The 22,599-nt window shown below is 36.3% G+C and overlaps 1 protein-coding gene across 1 annotated transcript in view; it reads right to left on the bottom strand.

Annotated features, from left to right (window-relative positions):
* LOC145771858 (acetyl-CoA carboxylase-like) overlaps nt 1-17,004 on the bottom strand; it is a 59,685-nt gene extending 42,681 nt beyond the window's left edge. The window contains exon 1 of the mRNA XM_082583604.1: nt 16,822-17,004. Coding sequence (XP_082439730.1) covers nt 16,822-16,994 — 173 coding nt within the window. The 5' untranslated portion in view covers nt 16,995-17,004. The remainder of the gene's footprint in view (nt 1-16,821) is intronic.
* Between the last annotated feature and the right edge of the window lie 5,595 nt (nt 17,005-22,599).

Here is a 22,599-nt window from a genome sequence, read left to right as displayed (position 1 = left end):
AGGTAGGGAAATAGCACTGTATGAGAACTAGTTTTGAGAATTTTCCTTGAAGACGTAACACAGCAAGTCTGTCAGATATAGGTTGGTATCCTTCCACAAAGGGAGCATAGGATTTGTGTACCAGAAAGCCGACTCCGTTAAATCGAGAGGTTTCATTACTTGATAGGAACAGTTTGTGATTAGAGGTGTTATGAGTTGTAATTTGGCTTTTCATGACTTTGGTTTCAGCTAGGCCGACCACATCCCAATTCACATTTTCGAGCTCATGGAACATTGTTTCAAGTGCGTGACTGTTTAAGTCATTGATTGTCCTTGGGTTGTATGTGCATAGGTTGAAAATTTGTTTATTTTTCTTCTTGTTTCCTCTGTTCACTTGTCTTACATCAGTCCGAGGCTGCTGATGCAAACCCCTGGTCGTAACTGTCACATCAGTCCGGGGCTGCTGATGTGCCCTCCTGGTCGACATGCGAGGATCCGGAGGTAACCTCCTCTTAGTTGCGATACTATTGGTTGACATATTCCATGTGATTTCACGAGCCGTACTGCTTCCATGCTGGCTCATGGCAGGTTGGAAGAGAGTGGTTTGATTTTGTGACACCATCACTAGGAGATAGTCTTACTGGACTAGAGGGCTCTCCTGCCCTGGTCGAGGGACTACGTTTTGTCTGGCCTCTACCTTTCGACCAACCTGGCATGGGTGAGCCTACCAGGAGCAGATGCTCCTGCCAGTACAGCTCTAGAGGTCATCGAGGCACTGAAACTCTCTCACCGCGTTAAGGTACTAGTCCAAGAGAGAGAAACGATCAACACCATATAATTCAATACAAAAAAAACAATTTTTGCTTAAAAATGAGATATTTGTTACTAACTGATTAAGTCATATTTCCTGCCTTCCAAAATCCAACTTTTTAAATTCCTAATTCTAACATCGCCTGACCCACAACAACTGCTGGAGCTGTGTTATTGAACCCACTCATCACTCTTTTTTCTATCAGCAGCTAGGCGACCCTTGTTTTTTCACATTTTAAACAACATTGAAAACTTTAGAGTAGGTACAAGGAAAATCAAAACAACATCATTTGCTCATCGCGTCTAAATGACTGTACTTTTTCCTGCAAATAAGTTGAAACAATGCAATAACATTAAAAACTGTTCACTGCGAATTTACTAAAACGAATGTTGGAAAAAAATTATCACACCACAGGCTAAAAACATTGTCACCAAGCTCAACAAATATAGACGTTAAACTTACGTAAAACGTACCTAAGTCAACTGCACCGATGGCTAGCAACGCCAAACCGACGCGTAACTAGCTCACAAGTTTCAATTTGTTTATCTCAGGCGGACAATACAAATTTTCGAGAGATCTGTGATGTCATTTACTCTCTGACCTCGGAAACACCCGATCGCGTGAAGTCATGCTCTAATGCACACGCTTTAACCGGGAGTAACCTTCGCATCAGTAACTCATGGCACGATGGAAGCAAGATGCCCATCGCTGTCGAATTAAACTTGAACAAACAGTGACCATGAAGTATTTTGCAGCATTTTCGCTGGGCGATTTATGCTTTGTGCATGTGATCAACTTTAAGTCTAGATTTCATGTTTTTTTTATAAAATCTCGGATACAAATATTTACAGAAAAACAAGTAGCCTATATTAAAACTGAATTTGTATAAATTTAGGACCTGGGGGACGAACTAAACTGAAGAAAATATAAAAGAAAAATTGCAATTTCATCTTCTTCAAAAAATTGCAATGAAATCACGAATTGGAAATTAGGAAAAACAAGACAAAAAGTAGGCTTTCGAATGGAAATTCGGTCATATGAAAAAGTTGACTGTGCTGGATTGAGATGTGTTTACTTATCATTAAAATACAGCCTTAAATTGTGTAAATTAGTTACTTTTGTTATCAAATTGCTTATAAAATTGTAAGTTGACTGGTAGCCTAACTTTATTTTTAGAAACAGTGTTGCCAGATATTTTTTTGTGCTAAATTTGTATCATTAAAACTAGTATAGGCTATGTTACATCTGTAGCTTTACTGCATGATAAAAATTGTAATCTTTTTGCTTAATTTGCTTTTAAGTACATTTTTTTCGCATTTTTATCACTTTGGCGACCTTTTTGGTGAAATATCAGTTGCATTTAAATCGCAAAAAATTTATTTCACTTGTAACTTAATATGTAAAACCTTTGGAAATTTGAACAGAAGTGTACCATGGTATGTCTGTATTTTATTGTATTTAATTATATCTATTTTTATTTACTTTTTTCTGAATCCACTTCCGCATGGTCACACTGAGCTGGTTTCCTGTCATTTTTACTCTCTAAGTAAAAAGTTCAGGAAGCTTGTCACTTTTTAAATTTATTTTTTCTGTTGTAACGTAACATTTAAATTGCCCTTGTTACATTTGCAGTGTTGATTGTAGGTCTATTTTTACAATCGCCGAAACAAAAGTTTTATTTTTTCTCTTTTCTAGGTTTGGTGGCTGTGCGTTTTTAAGATAATGTTTACCAAGCAGTGTTTTATCGATGCATACTTTAGTTTAAACCTTTCGGTTTTGTCATCTTTTCCTTTTGTTGGTGCCAAATTCGTGTTTACTTATCTTTTTTTACATGTTCGCGCCATCAATGAAAATACATTGAATAAATGAATATTGGTCTTTTTTTTTCTGTTTCAACTGCACTGTATTGCTAATAAAATAATCAAGTCAATTTTATTTTTCTATGCCGGAGTGCAAAAGAAACGACTTTGTGGAAATAAAATGAAACAAAACCAAAAATTGGCGGCCCACGGAAGCCATGAACTACCAACATACAAAGTAAAACAACCAAAAATACCAACCAGGTTGCACCTGTAGTTCGATGAGCTATACCAGGGCTTCCCGAACTTTTTTGCTCGCGACCCCTTTTAATCTCCTAAAAATTTTCGCGACCCTTTATGGGTAAAATGATAAACATTGCGAAATATAGCCCACATTTGTGATATTGATAAAAAGGTTTTCAAATGAAAACTTAAAACAAGCTAACGGTACTCAATGACTGTAAATGTTACTTTACAGTTTACACGCAGCCTACTGGAAACAAAATAAAAAAAAACCAAACACATTTATTCAGATAGTTGTGAGTGAGATGAATGTAACACCTTTTTGCTATAAAGCAAGTCTAGCCGTGACTCAGGTTAATGCTGGTTCCAAGGCGGTTTCAAAGCTGCTTACAGTAGCTTTGATGGTTGTTCGTCACCGTTGAAAACGCTGACTCGCACAAATTGTCGTCGTAGGCTTCAGCTCGTGTCCGAGCATTGGTTTTATTTTCCAGTAGGATGGGGCTTTGGAGGCCCACTCTACAGTGGAAAAAAATCACATTGTATGGAGAGTTGGGAACGTGGTTGTATCAGCTTTTTTTCTAATGTTTTATTTTGTTTGAACCTTTTGTATCGTGCTTTTTTTTCGAAAAATTCTATGCCTTCCCTCATTCTCTTCCTCCAGATTGACCTATCACTGGCAAACTGTTCCCACGATTGTAGATCAATGTTTGCTGGGTCGAGAGAGACTTTAACTGATCTTTGTAATTGCGTCGTTGGTGAGACGATCCCCTCAACGAGTAGCCTACCCAGCATTTGCCTCAGTTACCCCTGCTGGAAATTTTCAAGACAAATACGTCAAAACAAACGACAGGAGTGCAGTTAGGCCAACTGCTGAATCAGGTAATGGTAGATATTCAGCTTAAACGTTAAGCTAAAAAGGCTAGCTATTTTGTTTTTGCGGTGCAAATAGGTTTTGGATTCAATATAATTTGGTATTGTCCAATTCTGGAAGAAAGTAGCCTACTTCTGAAACTGTTAACAGATTCAACAAACGTTTAATAACCAAAGGCTTTAGCATTTGATTTCACATCATTGTTAACCAAAAAATTTTGAGTAAATGAGAACATTTCAAACGAATCATTCGCAACTTTTTGTTTCCAGACGTTTAATTATGTTGATGAATGGTTTAATTTTAGATTTCAATGTAAAAACAATGTTATAGATGTTTTCTCTATGGAAAGACAACTTAAGTTCGTTCAGTTTTTTAAGCAAATCTGATACATAACATAATTTCAAGAACCAGATGTCATTGCCAAAATGGTGGGCAAAGTCTGCATTTTTTTCGTTAGAAAAATCACGACTTTAATTTTCAACACTAATATAATCTTTTAGCTTCAACTTTTGAAAGCCAACTTACTTCACGTTACAAGAGTTTTAAATTCCGATTCCGTTTTACCACATTAATTTGCGAAAACAGGCGTATTGAGTGCCCGACTCTCAATACGGTTAATAATTTGCACAGAAATGTTAATATTCAGTACTTTGAGTAAAATTGGTACACTCTCTGCGACCGAAGACCCCCAGTTTGGGAAGCCCTGAGCTACACTGTCCTAGGACGTAGTCACGTGGTGGGTTGAAAAATGTGTGCGAAGTGGAAACCTGCTTCCGGGCAGTTGAAAAGCATGAACGAAAAACTCCTTGTTGCGCCATGTTGATTTTTTATTGCGGGTGGGCTTGGGCACAAAGCACAGCGGATGTAGTTTTGAATGCGTTGCTTTTTACTGCTATTGTAGCCTACTGACATACAAGAAAAATTAATAAAATTTGATTTGCTAGGCCAACAGGAATCGGGTGGGGTTGATTACTTGAGTGTTTCAATAACAGTTTTTCACCTGCTGTGTGTTTTCGTTAAGTTCGAAAATCATTAAAAAAAAATGCGCCGGTCCGTCTATTTAAGTCTTAATAATAATATTACCTCTTAAATTTTAAGAGGTAATCGACAAAAATCAAAAAAGAAATGAAAAATACCCATACAGAAAATATCTAGACTGAAAAATATCCATACAGAGAATATCCATCCTGGTAGTTGGTCTACAGCATTTGAACGTAGGCCTAATCAGTAATTTTCGGTGGACTGAAGTGCAATTGTACTGGACATTGTCTAAGTGTGTAGACTAATGAAATATCAACAGCAATACGAAATAACTTTTCACCGTGTTAGCCTATTTCCTGATTGAACAGCGTCAACATTATACAGCCTAGCGAGTAGGCTATTGGACTTTTTGTCATGATCGGTTGGTCCATTCTTTAATTCGTGAGACCTGGCATTTGTTCTGCTACCAGGAATCCGTAAGGTATTGCTTTCCTTTGTCAGACATAAACCTCCTGATGTTTTTTATCTAAATTTAAGCTATAATCATGAAATAAAACTTTCCACGATATTTTGTATACGCCAACACGGTAAAAAAATGATTTCGTAATGTTAAAGGTTAAACAGCAGTTAAAGGTTCAAATAACCTCTATCTCCATGTCTACATTATATATTTCGAATACTTCCTATTTTAGATATTTTTTGCTAGAGTCCAGGTTCTATTGAAGTTTTCGTTGCAGCTGCAGAAGTGTCGTTGCAATCGGTAAGATAAACAATAGAACCTGAGAAGACTAAGTTCTATTTCAGTTATACGGCAAGATAAAGTAATAGCAACTCTGTCAGGGGGTTGAATCAACCAATGTTGTCAATGTTCCAACTTAAACAGAACCCAACAATCCAACATACGCATCAGATATGTTCGAGCTTCCGTTTGTTGCGACATAAAAAAATGTTGATTTGCATATAAAAAAAAAACTTGTTACTCTTTCAGAATTTAGAAAATTCCATATTTATATGCAACCCATTTGAGTTTGGAAATGTTATTGCAGAGTTTTGTCTGCAAAAAGTTTAAGTTTCTCCAGTTACAACATGTTCCATCGGTGATGACGTAATGATTTAAAAAAGCTTAAAACTGGCTCTTGTGTGTTTTTTTCGTGCAAAGCTCAGTCTTCAAACTTTGGTTTAGGCGCCAGTGCTTCCGGACCTTTTTCGACCCGTTACCCAAATAAATTATGGCGTATTCGATTATGCGATTATGGCGTATTACCCTCAATATTTCACTTCGTAAAAGAACTCAACCATTACGCTTACGCTCATATTAAAATTGTTTTATTTATTACTTTTCAGTAAGTTCTTAGAAACAATCACCGCAAGATAAAATATCGTTTTCAGTGTGAAGGCTGCGATTGCATCTGCAAGGTGGAGAACAACATTTTTAGTGCGGTGGTGCCGTGGTGGTGCCGCGTTACCCCCGAGGAATCGTATATTACCCCCCCAGGTTGGAAACCACTGGTTTAGGCTTTGGGCATGCGTTGGAAAGCTAACTCAGGGTAGTGTCGTCGAGTGTTGCCATGCGTCTCACTTGATTCCTAGCAGATGTGAGATTTCAGGGTAACATGGCCAGTAGCTTGTTCCTTGGTGGCACATTCGCAGGCTTTAATCATATTTTAGTGTTAATTACGCCAAACGTGACAAATTAAAATGCTTATAAAAAGTCGAAAAAAAATTACGCCTGGGAAACCATATGCCACAAATACCAGAACACAGAAAATGCATTGTCTTGAATAAAATTTAGAGAGTAACACTTATTGCCACCCTATATTGAGCAATATGATGTCGAAACTTCCCGATCAGGGCATTACACGTTTTTTTTTCAACGGTCTCATAAAGTAAAGGGCAACCATCAAAAATGTGAACCGTGATCAATGGGGGCTAAAGATATTATTCAATAGGTTGGAGCTTTAAAGATTAATTGGTAATTTCTAATGAGCCTGGTAAAAGATCGACACTGATGCCGCCTATTTCCGTTGCCCCGTGTATCACCCAAATACGAAGGAAGATTTACTTTTAGTTTAGCCAGCTGTTCTTGCACAATGCACATGCTTGTATATCTTCAATATCAACATGCTTCAATATAAAAAATGATGGTAAAATGGCCAAAGAAAGCTTAAAAACAACTCAATGAGTGAAACTCAAGGTGTGTAATACTTTCTAGTGTAACATACATGCAATTAAACCTTTGCATCTGAAAGTCCGTTGACTGCTCAGAGATGCAGAGATTCTAATCAGACATTGTGTAACAAACAACCCGCAAAACAAAACTGCAATCTGAGGTAAATACATGTGTAAGCTGACCTCATCTGGCGTTCCAAACCATAGTAACTTGAGTGTCTGAAAACGAATAAAATGAAAGTGTCATTCCAACATGACCATTTGTATAACGACGGCGACGCATATGTGGTTGTGGCGACACTGTCCTGTGTTTCAACTAAACTCGTGTGATGATTGCAGACACAAGTTGTGTTCTATCCAATTCATTAGATGTTTGCTCTCTGGACAAATGTTAAAAAGAGAAAACAACATTCTTAAAATCAACACTTAGTTCATCAACTTAAAGCTTTTGCCTAACCCTATACGATTTATGGAAAAAAGAGCTTCCTAAGCATCTGGAGTCTAAATTAGTCAGAAGCGGAAAAAATCGACTGCATATTGTCTAAAGGATCTCATTAATCCATATTGTCTATAAAATCTCATTAAAAAGTCCCAAACAGGAAATTCACAATAGGCTTTCTTAAACGTCTGCAGCAAAGATAGATTGGTGCGATGACATCAGTGAACTACATCTATGCGCGTACAAAGCAGGGGGGGCAATTCCCTCATTGTCGAAAAAAAGTTGCAAATTTAGGCAAACATCTACAATTGTAGCAAAAGTTGTCAAATAAAAATCTGCACAACTGCACTAACTAGAAAAACTACAAACATGTTACTGTAAAATTTAATGTGGCACACTCACATTTCATGTGACAGTTGTTTTGTGTAGGTACAGAAATAATAAAATATTATTAATTTTCTTTATTTACAACTGTATTACAGGATGATCAAGCCAAGTGTAGACAAAGATTTCTTAAAATAACAGTACATCCAAACAGGAAAAAAAATACACATGTGAAGAAAAATGCAAAGAAAAGTATAAATAAACAAAACGTACTCTTATTTTTCATTCGTACTCCCTTTGCTTTTACCAAACGCCTTTGTCTGTTGTGCACTTGACTGCATGAGGCACGCAGCCACCAGTTCTTTGGACATACGAAAAGTAATTCACCGCCCAGGCTGTGCATAATCATCAGAATGACCGTATTTATGCAAAGAATAAAGAAGATATCCTACTGAATGAAAGGTTGATGTTCCGGAGACAGAAACCAGCCCCTGGGATGTTTTGGGGTGGGGTAACTTCAACTGGTGAAGAAAATCCCCTCTTCTTCATTAAAGAGGGGGTAAAAATTAATCAACATGTTTATTTGAAAATGTTGAGGGAGAAATTGATTCCCTGGATCAATGCAACATTTGGAGAAGACGGATTAACTCTGCAACAAGATGGGGCTAGGTCCCACTCAGCAAATCTTGTCCAGAACTGGTGTAAGGAGAAATGGAAGAGTTTTGTCCAAAGGAATTATGGCCTGCATCCTCTCCTGATTTAAACCCAATGGACTTCGCAATATGGAGTATCTTGGAGAGTGAAGCCTGTTCTTCAAATCATTCAAGTGTTACAGCTCTGAAGGCAAAATTGCGCACTTGTTGGGAAAAAATATCATCAGACATCATACGTGCCTCATGCAGTCAAGTGCACAACGGACTAAGGCGTTTGGTGAAGGCAAAGGGAGGATATATTGAAAAATAAGAGTACATTTTGTTTATTTATACTTTTCTTTGTATTTTTCTTTTTATGTGTAAATTTTTTCCTGTTTGGATGTATTGTTATTTCAATAAATATTTGTCTACACTTGGCTTGATCACCCTGTATATTGATTTGGGCATCTACAAAGTATGAAATTATCTTAAATCTGTGTAATTGTTTATGAATTGTCCAAATCAACATGTACACTGTACAGGTCCCAAAATCAATGAAACCTCAATTCCATTCATTTGCACAAGTACCATGCTGATTTGGACAACCTGTAGCGTGTTCGACTGTCCGTACGTTACAGTGAGGCAAAACTCGTTACAAAGATTAGAAGGAAAGATAAACGGTAAAAGAAACAAACGCAAACCAAGAATGATTTGGACAACAAACATCTCTAAATGAACAAAATTAAATTATAAAAGTGCAGTACGAACAGCTGTGCATAGTATCCAACCCTCAATACGAGGAGGAACATAATGATGATAATTTTGCATGTTTTGACTAAAACCCCATTGAATAAAAGACGTCTATACATGTGACTAGCCATTTGGCTGTGTTGGGTGTCAACTGCAGTGTCGCGGTGAGTCAGTTTCTTCCAGTGACGTATAAATGAAAGGTTGAGAAAATCATCGAGAGTTCATGTTGGAATTTACCTTTATACTTATACAATACTCAATGAAAAAGTTCCCGCTGATTCATTTTTCAAAAGGGTCGCCACTAAGATATGCTATGGTAATGCATACTTTAAACATATCACTTCAAAAGCACATCCTATAACTACAGAAAACGCACCAGAAAAAACCATCAACAGAAAATACGATAGAATATTATTCTCCTAATGCTGAAATGGCTAAGATTTTTCTACAACATTAGAACAACCAGTTTTACACACATTCATTCCTTTCACCACTGCCCTACAATTGGACTTTTCAAGCCGTATTTCAAAAGAGACCAGCGTTTTCTGATACTACCCTACGTGAAGATGCCACATTAATATTCACTATCTGGTATAAAAATAGGTATATATTTATACATTTTGTGTTTAGCGCAAAGCTGATATCGTTTTTGAAAATTGCTTTTTGCGGTGGCTATTATTTTTTAATTTTTTTTTACACTACAATTGTATGATGAGAACACACCAATAAATGTAACCCCAATAAGTATACAATGAATACTCAAAGGATTCCTGAATATGTTTGTTCTGCGGCAACAATAATTGAACGAAACCCTCGGTACCTGCACGCTTAGCAAGCAAAAATTCAAAAAGCAATCAGTATCATATTCTTAATTTGCTCTGAAACAGAATTTAAATATGGCGAGGTGAAGGTTTGACTAGTATATTATATACTGTATAATATATTGACTAACTGACAAATAAACCGTATGGTCGTCTCGTTGTCTCCCTGCCATTAGGGGAACTTGTGCAACTTTTGCATTGTGTATACAATACAGTATTACTTACATATTTCAAACATGTACTATGTTCTTGTTTCTGACAAGTAAACCGATTATTAATTGCCATTGCTCGAAGCTGCAGTACCATGTAAAAGTGGTTAGGTATGTACTATGTATAGATAGAAGGGAAGGAAAGAAAAAATGGCTAATGAACGTGGAGCAATTTCAGGCTGAGGAAGGAGTTTCAAGGTATTGACGAATTCTTTTTGGACGGATAAGTTTAGATCAAATAATAAATATTGCTTCTAGTGCTGCAAGGTGAAACGAAGAACGGGGGAAAACATTTCATGACTAAAACCAGAGCCAGTTGATTGCCAAAATATGCATTCTTCATTCTTTTTTCTTCTTTCCTTCTATCTATAAATACCTCACCACATTTAGGTTGGATTTATTACATTGCGACATATTTACTGTATCATACACAGCCATCCCATCCCAACTTGCAAGCTTCCAATTTGATTTGGTTGCCGATCTGCTACGCTTGGTAGTAGTTAAAATCGCAAGTATAAGTTGATAATTTAAGTCAATAAATATAGTCTTTTGTGAATATTTTGTGTGATTTTGAGCTACTGTTGCGCTTTTGGTATCGATACAAATCATGCACTAGAATTTAGTGCTTGTGACGGGAATCCGAAAACTATCTGGCATCCAGTGTTTCCTCTAAGAAAATGTTCAAAGTGTAAAAAAAAATTCATTGAGCATTAATATTTTAACTCTGCGCTCGCAAAGTTGCAAATGAACTAAGAACTTAGTGAATTGGATAGATAGATAGTTGTTTATTGGCCGCTGCGAAAAAGATGTACAATAAATCAAAAACACAATGCCCAGTAAAACTGTTGAAAAGATTACAATACAAAAACGAATAAAAATGATGATAGCATCAAAGCAGCGGGAGGCTGCGAAGTGACTGTTCCAGGTCTTCAAGTCAAGCAGCCATCCTTAACTCATTTATGATAATTATAATTGGATAATTGAGACAAAGAAATAATAGTAAATAAATAACGGTGAATCTGTCCAAGATGATAATTAAAAAAAAACAAAAAAACAGTTTAGGTAGGCCAACCTAGCCTTTGTTACAAGTGCAAGTCTGATTAGTAGGTAATTTAGCATTTACCTAATATGAGTCAATAATTTTCTTTTTGTACATTCTTTTAAAAGATGTGAAGGAGGATTTGCGAATTTAAACTGATATATTAATTATTATTCCAAATTTTTGCACCAGAGTATTTTATTGAGCGTTGTAGTTTAGTGGTTGTGTATCGATAATAATAGTAATCTAGGTTAGTCGAGTACCGAGTAGTAAAGTTGTGAATTTCGTAGCATTTTTTAAAGTAGTTTTGAAAAGTGAATTGAAGTAGTATCAAAGAACATGAACAAATTATAAAGTTTATTCATAGATTTTTCATTGCTTTCGCTCTTCTAATCACACACTTTTCATTTCACTGACATCGTTATTTACTAATAATATGATGCTGTAGTCAAGACAGATTTTACCATCACTCAGTAATAGGCCTAAGTGGATTTATAAAAAAAAATTGGGGGCACTGAGCTCCGTCCAAAAAAGATCTTGTGAGAAACAATGGAACCAGAAAGAAACAAAAAACAACATTGATATGTTACTTTTCAACTATACTTTCTAAAAAAAGGCTACTATCCATCAGACAGGCCAACAGGGTCAACAGGAGACCAGCAGACCGCAGGAGGTAAGACAAAGCTTTCCGATAATTGGGCAACAACGCGCCGCGGTTGACACCTAGCGATGGTTTTATCAAGGTGTTGACTGTGTGAGTGTGTGTTGAGCCACAAAGCTGTCTACGGTAGTTCAGCTTCCTTATGCAATTGGGTAGTTTCGTTTCAGTTGTAGGAAATGTATTAAGCTATATGAGTAATGGTGGATATCGAGATAACCCTCCCCGCCTGGAACCACTACTAGTAACAGACAGACATTCTTTGCAATCTTTGGTCAAATAAAACGAAAATTAATCTACAAAAAATAGTTTGAATACAATTTTTCACACAAAACGAAGAAACGTTGCAATAAACAGATATTTTTTGCAAAAGGAAATTCAAACCAGGCAATCTCTTTCAAGCAACCCACTTTCAACAATGGTTAGATATTATAAGCAACATTCCTTGATCATTAAGCGCCAAACAAAGCAAATTATTGTAGCAAAGAGAAGTTGCGAGTGCGGTTCCGTTGCGACTTCTAAATTGTTCCAATTATACTGAAAGCACTAATTTGGTGCATCTAAAAAAGTGTAGCCTTGTGATTGACAAAACAGTTAGATATTGCTTGAAGTACTCAAGCTTAAAAAAATACTGGTTTATGTTTTAACCATGATCTTCGGTGGAAACGATTACAATGCTCTTCTATAAAAGGATTTGTTAACAATTTACCAATTGGTAAATTGTTAACAAATCCTTTCAGCATGAAATGTAGAATAGACAAGTATTGTTTAAATGACCATTGACCAATCGCAAAGATTTTGTGACACATCATTAAAAAGTTAGTAATTCGGTATTAGGAAACTGTGAAGTGGTAAGTTAGCTCAACCTGCAAGCTTTCAAGTTACAGATAAATGGCAGCAGGTATGGCAGCTATGCTTTTTGTAAGTTATGCCACCAAAAAATATTGAAGCGCTTCACTACTGTACAACAGACTTGGATCAACTACACAGTTTTCAGTTCAATTACATCACAATGAAACCATCAAAAGTTTTAATTACATTGTTCTGAAATTTTCAAATTACAATTATGTACTTCCAAATATAATAAATCACAAGGACACGTTTCAATAACAAAAACGAAATGAATGTGGAAGTCCCTTTAGTATCCCAACTAGTACTGCTCAACAAAAGTAGTCATATGATGCGTGCAACTTACCGAACGTAATTGTAAATTGGACCAAAATTGTTGGAAATTACAATTTCACAACAACAAAATCTCAATTATAATTATAGACATGAAAATGTGTAACTAATTACATTCAATTAAATCTGTAATTGAACCAACTCTGCTGTACGACAGTGCAATCCTTCCAAGAGTTTTAATGTGCTTGAATATAGTTCTTTGTCATGCTTTCAAAATTGCTTGGTTTATGGAAAGAAAAGTATGTTAGACAAAAAATGCATTTTAATACAAAACAAACGTTTAAAGGTGAATGCAAACAAAACGCAATGAGAACTGGAAAAAATCTCCAAATGAGGTATTGGCAATAAATGTTATGGACCCACGTGCAATATGTGACAAGAGGGTGATGAGTAATTCTGTTTAGTGTATTGAATCATACTGTATGATTGAATGCAACCATTGAGTACACAACAGATGTTCAGGTACTCATAGAAAATTGATGAGTGGGATGCGTTATGTTATGAGCGTAGAAGATGTAAAACTATTGTAATATAGTTGATAAAAAATATGAAAAGTATATGAAATTGAGATGTGATGGGACGGATGTTGTTACATAATTATGCTAGGAAAAAATAATTGCACCAGCAGTAACAGCAAGGTCATAGCTTAAAGAATTGTCAGACAAACTCTGTGACTGTGCTTTCTCATTGATAAAAAGGAAGATAATATATACAAGGCGTGTGTGAGAAGCATAATGTGTTATGAAGGACGGAGGTGAATGATAGGCGATGAAGAGGATTGATATTATTAAGCAAATGACAGAAATGAGAATGATTTGCATGATACGTGACAAGACACTTCATGGCAAAATGAAAAATGGTGTATTGAGAGAGTGGATGGACGTTGAGGATATTGAGGAGTATTTGCGTGGACCAGAGTTGGATCAACTACATAGTTTTCAGTTCAATTGCATTACAATTATAATTTACCACCAAACTTTTTAATTACATTGGTCTGAATTTTCAAATTACATACCAATCAGGGTTGCAAGTCAATATTGAAAAAAGTAGAGGATAAATCGATATCGATAGTCAAACAAAAAAGTAGAGAAATATCCGATTTCGATAGCCTCCCAATCACCTGGCTGGGTTTATTTCCCAACTCCTCCAAATTTGAGTTCTCTGCATGCAGTGTCGCAGTGATTCCCCAGATATCACGGTTCAAAGTGAACCCTTCTACCCACACTATTTATTTATGTGGTAACATGAATTAACGAACATTTTGTATTGAACAGTGTTGCCATAAAAATTTGTGGGTAAAAGAGTTCACTTCAAGATCAAAATATTACATTTACATACACGATATTCAGTGACAGAGCAACAAGATTTGCAGTAAAAAACAAACAATTCACATCCTAGGCAAAAGAATGAATCAGCGATTTTCAATTTTAGTGCCTTTCTGCTCAATCATGCATAGCTTTGAACAAAATGCTTATCCTTTCAACTTCACTTGATCGGTATTGCTCAATTATCGTTTTTCTCAAATAAGCGTCAAAATATGCTATGATATCTTTGTCCGTCGTATGTTATTAAGTAGAATTAAAGACTTGAAAAAAGTCCCAAAACAATCGAATAAAGAATATCAATTCACTAAAAAAAAGAAAAGAAAAACCATAAACGATATTGGCGAAAAAAAACAAAAAGACTTGGACGTAGTCGATATGGAAAAAGTAGAGAATAGCGATTTGGAGCCGATACTTGCAACCCTGATACCAGTGTTCTACTACTTCTAAAGTATATAATCAATTATAAACATGTTCCAATTACAAAAATTAAAGGTTTCAATATTTATGTTTATCCATGATTTTTTACAGTTTGATTTTAAGAAAGACAAGTAGAAATGTATTTGATAAAGATAAAGTTGCAATGCAAAAGTCCCTTTTGAACCCCAACAAGCAGCTCAACAAAAATACTGATATCATGCTTGCAACTCACCATTACCAACTGTACGTTGACTCACCATTACCAACTGTACACTTATCACCATTACCAAAAGTTGAACCAAATGTTTTGAAATTATAATTACAATCATATGAAAATGTGTAATTAATTACATTCAGTTACAATTGAGTAGTTGATCCAACTCTGACATGGACATTGTACGAAATGGGATGGACAATGAACAGCTTGAATGAATGAGAATAATTTAACAAAGTGAGTTTAAAATGAGGTACTAGTGGTGGGAAAAATATAAAAAGAAAAACTAAAGAAAACATGGGGAGACACAGTAAAACAACAAGATGATCTGACAAAAAGACACTTAAAAATTAAAGCCAACGACACAGAGAAATGGAAGAGTTGCTGAAGACAACTGGTTGACCCTGATGTTTCGGGATGACCAGGTTTATTTAAGGCAAAATGGAAAGAGAGAGAGAGAGAGAGCTTGGTTTCATGTAAGTTATCTTAGACAAATAATATCTTTACAAACTTCTATTTAAAATCAGTCTAATATGACAACAAAACCTCCTAAGTAGTAACTCCATTCGTATTACATGTACACGGGGTTTTCCGACTACAAAAAGAATAAACAAAAAACTGAAATTATAATATAGAACAAGTCTTTAATGAAATAATAGATGACAAAACTCTCCGAAATACGTAGCTATGTAAACTTTTGTGAGACCTACACTCCTACAGCACTATAGGAGATGATGGATGTTTTGTCTTGATATAAATTACACTTGGAAAAACAAACCAACAGACATTAACATATTTTAAACTTGCTCTGAGTGACAACACTTAAGGCACTACTTTTGTGTCCACTGAAGTTTTCATACATATCAAACAGTTCAGAAAAGCAATAATGCCAATAAGCAAACTTCACAAGTGCTTCCCACAAGTCTCTATTAGAAGTAACTGGACGTTATTTCACTTTGTTTAAAGAATGGTGTTAAGTAAAATTGTTATACAGATGCTTGTATTTGTAGAAAGTAACTGTAGTTTTTACCATCATGAAATTTTTGACAAAATGTGGAAATAAAGCTCAAATGAGTTCTGACTGCTCCATAGTGCACAAAATTGCTTAGAAAATTTTTTTTTAACAATATATTGCATATCATTGCATATCCTATGCAATGACGTTTAACAGATAGACTGCTATACTGCACAGCAATACATGTGTGCTTTATTTGGGAAGAGCTTGTTGTATAAACAAAACCTGGATTTTATTCTCTTTTACTTCATTTTCTTTGAATGAAATGATCTGCGCCTATTCTGGATTAATGAAATAGTTTTAGAATACACTCAAATGGGCTACCCTCAATTTTTCAATTGCTGCCTAACTATTCAATCTTACACAACCACTGCACTATCCGCCTTCATAGATCAGTTGGTTAGTGCGTAGCTGCATGAAAGAAGACTCTTCAAAACCAAACAACATTCAACAATCGAAAAACTTCACTATGTCAATGTCCGTAACCGGCCATATGACAAAAGCATCTAAAAGTATGCGAAACTACCAGGAATAACCTATCAAGGCTTTGTCAGTGCGAGGATAAAGATCCAAAACCAACCATTTAATATTTGATGTATATTATGTACCGGTACTAGCAGAGGTATGCCATATCAACTTTTAGGTCTCGACCTGACATGTCAACTTTTATTCAGTGGTTGGACTACTAGACAATAGACATGCGACTACTCAATTGCAATCACTTGCTTTTGAAATTGCAATGTGCTAAGTTCACAACTGCTGTGTTGTAGGGGTACTGTGATATGTAAGTCACAATCTACAAGACCCAATATTCTACCCAATCAATTAGTTTGGCTTTATTGCACAGTTAATTCTAGAATAATTCTGATAAATAACAACGTAATGCAAATTTTTCCAAAAGATCAATTCCCTTTCACAAAGCTTAACAAACATTTCAACTTACATAATTGTTGTTTGGTTATCTTCCACAGATACACTTTTATTGGCTGGATCATCGTGATCTATTGCTTGTTTAAAAGCTTCATCAGCAATTATAGAAGAAAGTGACTCAGATGACGAAGAAGCTGATCCACCAAGAAGAAACTCAACTTTCGCATCTTTGTATTTTTCAGCCATGCTTTAACAAATCAATTCAACCTTGAGTAACAATTCAAGATATTTTCTTTCATCTGAACACAACAAAATGAAAAACTATGTAAAAAATCAACATTCATGCAGTACTGATACATGACAATACTATTTATTTACAAAGCATTAAACTTATATGTTTCATATATACGACACAAAAGATATACGATAGGCCATAGTGCATAGTATGAGGCCTCGGCTGTAGTAACAGCAGAGTGTTCAAAGCCTGGGAATGAAGACATTTTTTACTTCACTAATGACAACTTTAGACATCATTTTTTCTCTCTGCAAATTATTACATTGTCTAGAATCTAGAATGTAAATCAATTTGATGGCCTGCAAGTGCAGTGACCAAGACAAAGTGTGACATCACAAGCTTCACCCCCTTGTTTATGCAAAACCATCAATCAATCATTAAATTTTTCGTCATTAACGCGCCCGGGACGAAAAAGATACTAACTACAAAAATCGATATAGACCTACCAGCACGTTAATGAACGGGAAAAGGTGGCAAAACCTTGAAAGGTTTAAAACGTGGCTGAATGGAAAATCATGTAGTAGGCTATAGCCCAGGAACGGGCAACATACGGCCCGCGACGGGATTTGAACAGCCCGCAGACAGTTTCCAGTCTTTACATGATAATGTGGCCCGCGGCCACACTCTGCCGCAATCCCCCACTACTTGCTTACTACGTCAAATAATACTGACTGTTAGTTATTCTTTAGTTGTTTGTGTTCTTTGATTCTTTGTTTTCGTGTTTTGAGTTGTGACAAGCATATTATGTTCCGTCGTAAACGCACCCTTCCGTACTTGTTCTTTGTCTCTAGTAAGAATCTCCTTCAGTCTCAAGCCTTGCCTTAAGCCGGAAAAATAGATCAAAGTGAAACTTGGCTAATTAGTGTAATAATTAAACGGGGAACGTATGCAAATAATAGTGACTGTTAGTTATTCTTCAGTTAATTGTGTTTTTAGATTCTTTGTTTTCAGTTAAAATTAGATTATAAATTTACAATAAATATTTTCCCATGGATTGTGCCAAGAAACGTAAGCAGTAGGCCTTATGTTTGCTCTGCAATGAAAGTGTTACCAAAATTGACCACAGATGTCTCACTGACTTCTGCAGCTATTGAAGTACGGTACCATACATTACGCTAATTGTTAATAAATTCATTAAATACCGTTTTTGATCTTTATGCTTTAAACTTCAAGTTTACATTACATACGATTTATTCCTTGTCTAGGTAGATAAATACGCAATTAATGTAGTGATTCATGAATCAGGCCCGCCAAGTACTTTATTTTCCCATATCTGGCCCGCAGAGTGGAGAAGTTGCCCGCCCCTGCTATAGCCTATCAGTAGTTAGCACGGCCACAAAACCCAACATTAACATTAAAAGAACTTTAAAAACAGAACAAATCATTGGTTCAAGTGGTGAAATGTGCCTAAAACCGTTCCACAGCTACGCATCTATGATCCAATGCGGTAGGTCTCAAGGTCTGTACTGACTGATTGCAACAAAATATACTAGCAGTACAAAGTCCACTTTCAGTTTGTCACACAAATTAAAAACAGAGTTGCCAGACGTTAAAAACATTTCAAACTAATTGCCATCAAAAGCTAGCTGAAAGACTTTTTGTCCTTTTTAGACTTGTTGATAGCAGCTCAATCAAAACTACTAAAAAAGCACCAAGAAATTCTTTATTATCTGATAAAAGTAAAAGTCATATCGAGTTTTGCATTTAGTAATAAACCAGCCTCAGTTGATAAGACGCGTGTGAGTTTGCACATTGCAGTGTCGTAAAAATTTGGTTTTGAATCTTTATCCTCGGACTGACAAAGCCTTGATAAGTTATTCCTGGTAGTTTTGCATACTTGTTGAGGCTTTTTACGTAGGGCCGGTTGTAGGGGAATTATTATATTCACTAGGTACCGCTGAATGGAGAGCAGTCCTGAAATGCGTTGCTCAAGCGCCCATCCCGAGAGTCGAACCAGCACCACGTGATCTTGAGCCGGGCGCGTAACTACTGAGCTAACGGGGCTGACAAAAAGTACTTGCTTTGTTGTTTTTGTGCCTTTGAGCAGTGACGATAAAGCTGCCTGATCTTTTGCAGGAAAATCTGAGTAACCTAGGCTATCTTTCATTTGTATTTGGATCAATGCTGCAGCTAATCGTCGTATTGCCTATTTATGGAAAGCGTATCATCAAATGGAAAGAAATGCAACAACGTAGCAGGAAAATCATGTTATTCTAGAATCTAGAAGTACTGCGGTGACGGCTCTTGGCCTTGTGCGCCCCAAAACCGTACCAACTGTCCTAAATTTCATAAAGTTTTCTTGCTCGCTTAACTCACTCCGTAGCCTACGTCCAGGAGCGCCGAAAACGGGCGGGGCAGGGGGACGGATGCCCCCCTGTCCTCAATTTTTCTGTAGATTGGGCGGTAGGGGGGCAATGGTGCCCTGTTAAAGTCATGTAAGCTATACTGCACATTTTGCAATACGATAGCCTATAACGATTTCGGCTATTAGCTTTTAGCTTATAATGATAACCTTTCATTTCTGCTTCAAAATAATATTCACGACACAAAATTCTGTATCACAGTAGATAATTAGCCTACATCATCATAACACAGTATGATGCCCTCCCGTGCCATTGTTCTTTGTATACCGGACACTTGTATCCAGTAGCGCACCCAGAAAAGAAAATTAGAGGGGGACTAATTCAGAAATGTCGGCCCAGTGATTTTTTGACAATAGCAACAATGACAATAGGCCAATGCCCATCCCTTTGATTGATATTTAAAGGCACTCATGGCCTACAACCCACCGGTTGCCGATACATCAGGATTCGTTCTCTCAATCAGATTAGAAGTTGGCCTAGTGAACCCCCTGCTACTAGCACCATCAGCATCCTCATCCCTACGTCCACTCTCGCAATCTTCTATAGATATCGACTTTTTCGTCATGTAGGACTATGACAAAATATAATTACCTTTCCGTTTGCCAACACAAATAAGTGCGAAAACAACAACAAGCACGAAAACAGTTTGAAACAAAACACTACCGTAATTTTGTAAACACTAAATTTGATGTGGACGTTTTTCCTACTTACAAACAGTGTTGGGCGCGATAACTTATTTTTCAGTTAAGCGATAACGATAAACGAAAAATGCCTAAAGCGATAACGATAAACGATAAATCAAAAAAAAGTTAAGCGATAACGATAAACGATAAATTATCGCCGATAATGTCCGATAACGATAATTTTTTTTTCTTGATTAGCGCTGCCCCATCCCATGCAGCACGAACTGTTTTCATCAACATGCCGAAAAATTGAACATAATATACTGTAAAGGGACAAAACTTTTTGTAAGTTATGCATAAATAGAATCGCAATAGCGGCAGTGGGTATCGAATCTTCAACCTCTTTATCCAGAATCAAACCACTGAGGTAGGCCTAACCGCCGTGCTTATAATGAAACCAGTTGGATGCTTTTATCAATTGAGTTACACTGCCGGTTACGTGCAGTAGGCAAAATAGTTAAATCAAATGAAAATACCATAAAAAATTCCAAACTTTGTATTTTGCTTTCTGCTTAAAGGGCTGTTTACAGCAAAGTCAGCAATAATTGAAAAAATTCCCAAAAACGCAAAATGCTTGAAAATTTATCAGGAATCTTTATAAGCGTTATTGGTAGTAAAAATGTGCATACTGATACTGTGAAATCCATCAAGCTTGTCAAATTAGTCGTGTTTGTTTAAGAACAATAACATAATTATCGTAATTTAGCCTGCTGATAATTTCAGATAATTTTTTTTTTGTTTTCTTTGTGAACACCATCATTAAAGCAATGGCAGAACGTTGAGTTGTTGAGATAAGAATTACAATGTAGGCACTGTATTAGTGGGAATAAAAATATTTGATTGAGGTAGGCTATGTCGCATAGGTAGGCTACAGTAAATGAGAAAGGTTATACTGCATTTAGCATAATTTTACCACGCAACTCGATCCGCCTATTGTCATGCAAAAACTACTACAAGATGCAAAAAATGTGATGTCGGTCTGCATGTTAAATGCTTCAAGCAATATCATATTCCGCGATGACTTGTTTCAGTGATGTTGTGTTACTTTGCTAATTTTCATCTTCATATTTTTTGAACTTTCATTTCAATAAAATGCTCGATGACAATAATGACATGACAAGACATGAACAAGACATTTCCCATTTATCACTTTGAGCGATAAGTAAAATGTAATAACCCTTAAGCATTACGCACAAGAAACTTGTGAAATTTGATAACGGATTTGCCTACCGTCTTATATATAGGACGGCTTTTTTCTCAAAAAGTAAAAACACAATTAGAAAAAAAATAATTGTGATATGTTTTTTAGGTCATAATTATGCAATATTTAAATTTTCCGAAAATTTTTTTAAGTATTTTTACTTTCGGCACAAATGGGTTAACTTTTTAAGTTAAATGGCACTTATGCATTCGGTTATTATTTTTGGATTAAAGTTATATCGCCAACCCAGCTAGAAAGCTACGTATATTACACGTTGATTTTTGGTTGATTTTAGGTAGTATGGTATCTTAGGTAGAATTCAGGTGTTATTAAGGAGTTTGTGTACACAGTAGTATAATATGAGTATAATCCTCCGGATTGGTGCTTGACGTCACTATGACATCACGTATGACGTTGCTGGATTGATGACATCATTCGATGACGAAACGCGGATAACGACATCATGTGATGACATCAGCTGCCTTGTTGTGCGGGCTCCATAGTGTAAGCAAACACCAATCCGAATCGGATTTGGTGGTTGACGTCACAATGACATCACGACACTGAAATGACGACATATCCAAACATTACATCATGAGATGATGTACATTGAAGCCATGACGTCGCACTTGACGAAGCTGGTTTGACGACATCGTGCAATGACGTACATTGAAACTTGAGACAAAACAGGATATTAGAAACCCATATGTTTCGTCGCGCGAAAGTATGACATCACAACCAAGATTATGTTTCATCAAGAGGTATGCGACATCATATTCAAACATGAATGTAAGGGACATATTACACGAGCAGCAGCAACAAACGCCCGAGGACTCATAAACACAGATGTTGAAAACCAAAGTTGAAAAGATATGCAGCATACGCTGATATTAAACCAACAAAGCAGACAATGTAAAAACGATGCAATCCGACACAAAACAAATGGATTAAGATGAATAAACAGTCCCATGTAAACTGCTATGAAATGCATGCAAAGACGTATTTATTACAACTCAATAAAAAGCAGATGTTAAACAAACGAAGCAGACATTGTGAAAACGATACAACGCGACACAAGAAAAAATGGATTAAGGCGGAAACAGACAAAGTGAAAAAGATGCGATGCGACACACGAGGATGTTCAGGTGACGCCATTATGGAATGACAGCGTGTTGTGTGATTGACAGTTGATGGAAAACCAACATGTGATGTCAGGACGATACGTGACATTACAGCCACCCCGAAGCACAACAATAAGCGGTGTATGACGCCAGCAGACCAAATGAGTGACGTTGTAATGCGTGCGTAA

Source organism: Aplidium turbinatum, chromosome 1 (assembly GCF_918807975.1).
Source record: "Aplidium turbinatum chromosome 1, kaAplTurb1.1, whole genome shotgun sequence".
In the NCBI taxonomy this organism is placed as follows: domain Eukaryota; kingdom Metazoa; phylum Chordata; class Ascidiacea; order Aplousobranchia; family Polyclinidae; genus Aplidium; species Aplidium turbinatum.
The sequence above is the reverse complement of the archived record's forward strand: the minus strand, read 5'-3'. Positions and strand labels throughout refer to the sequence as shown.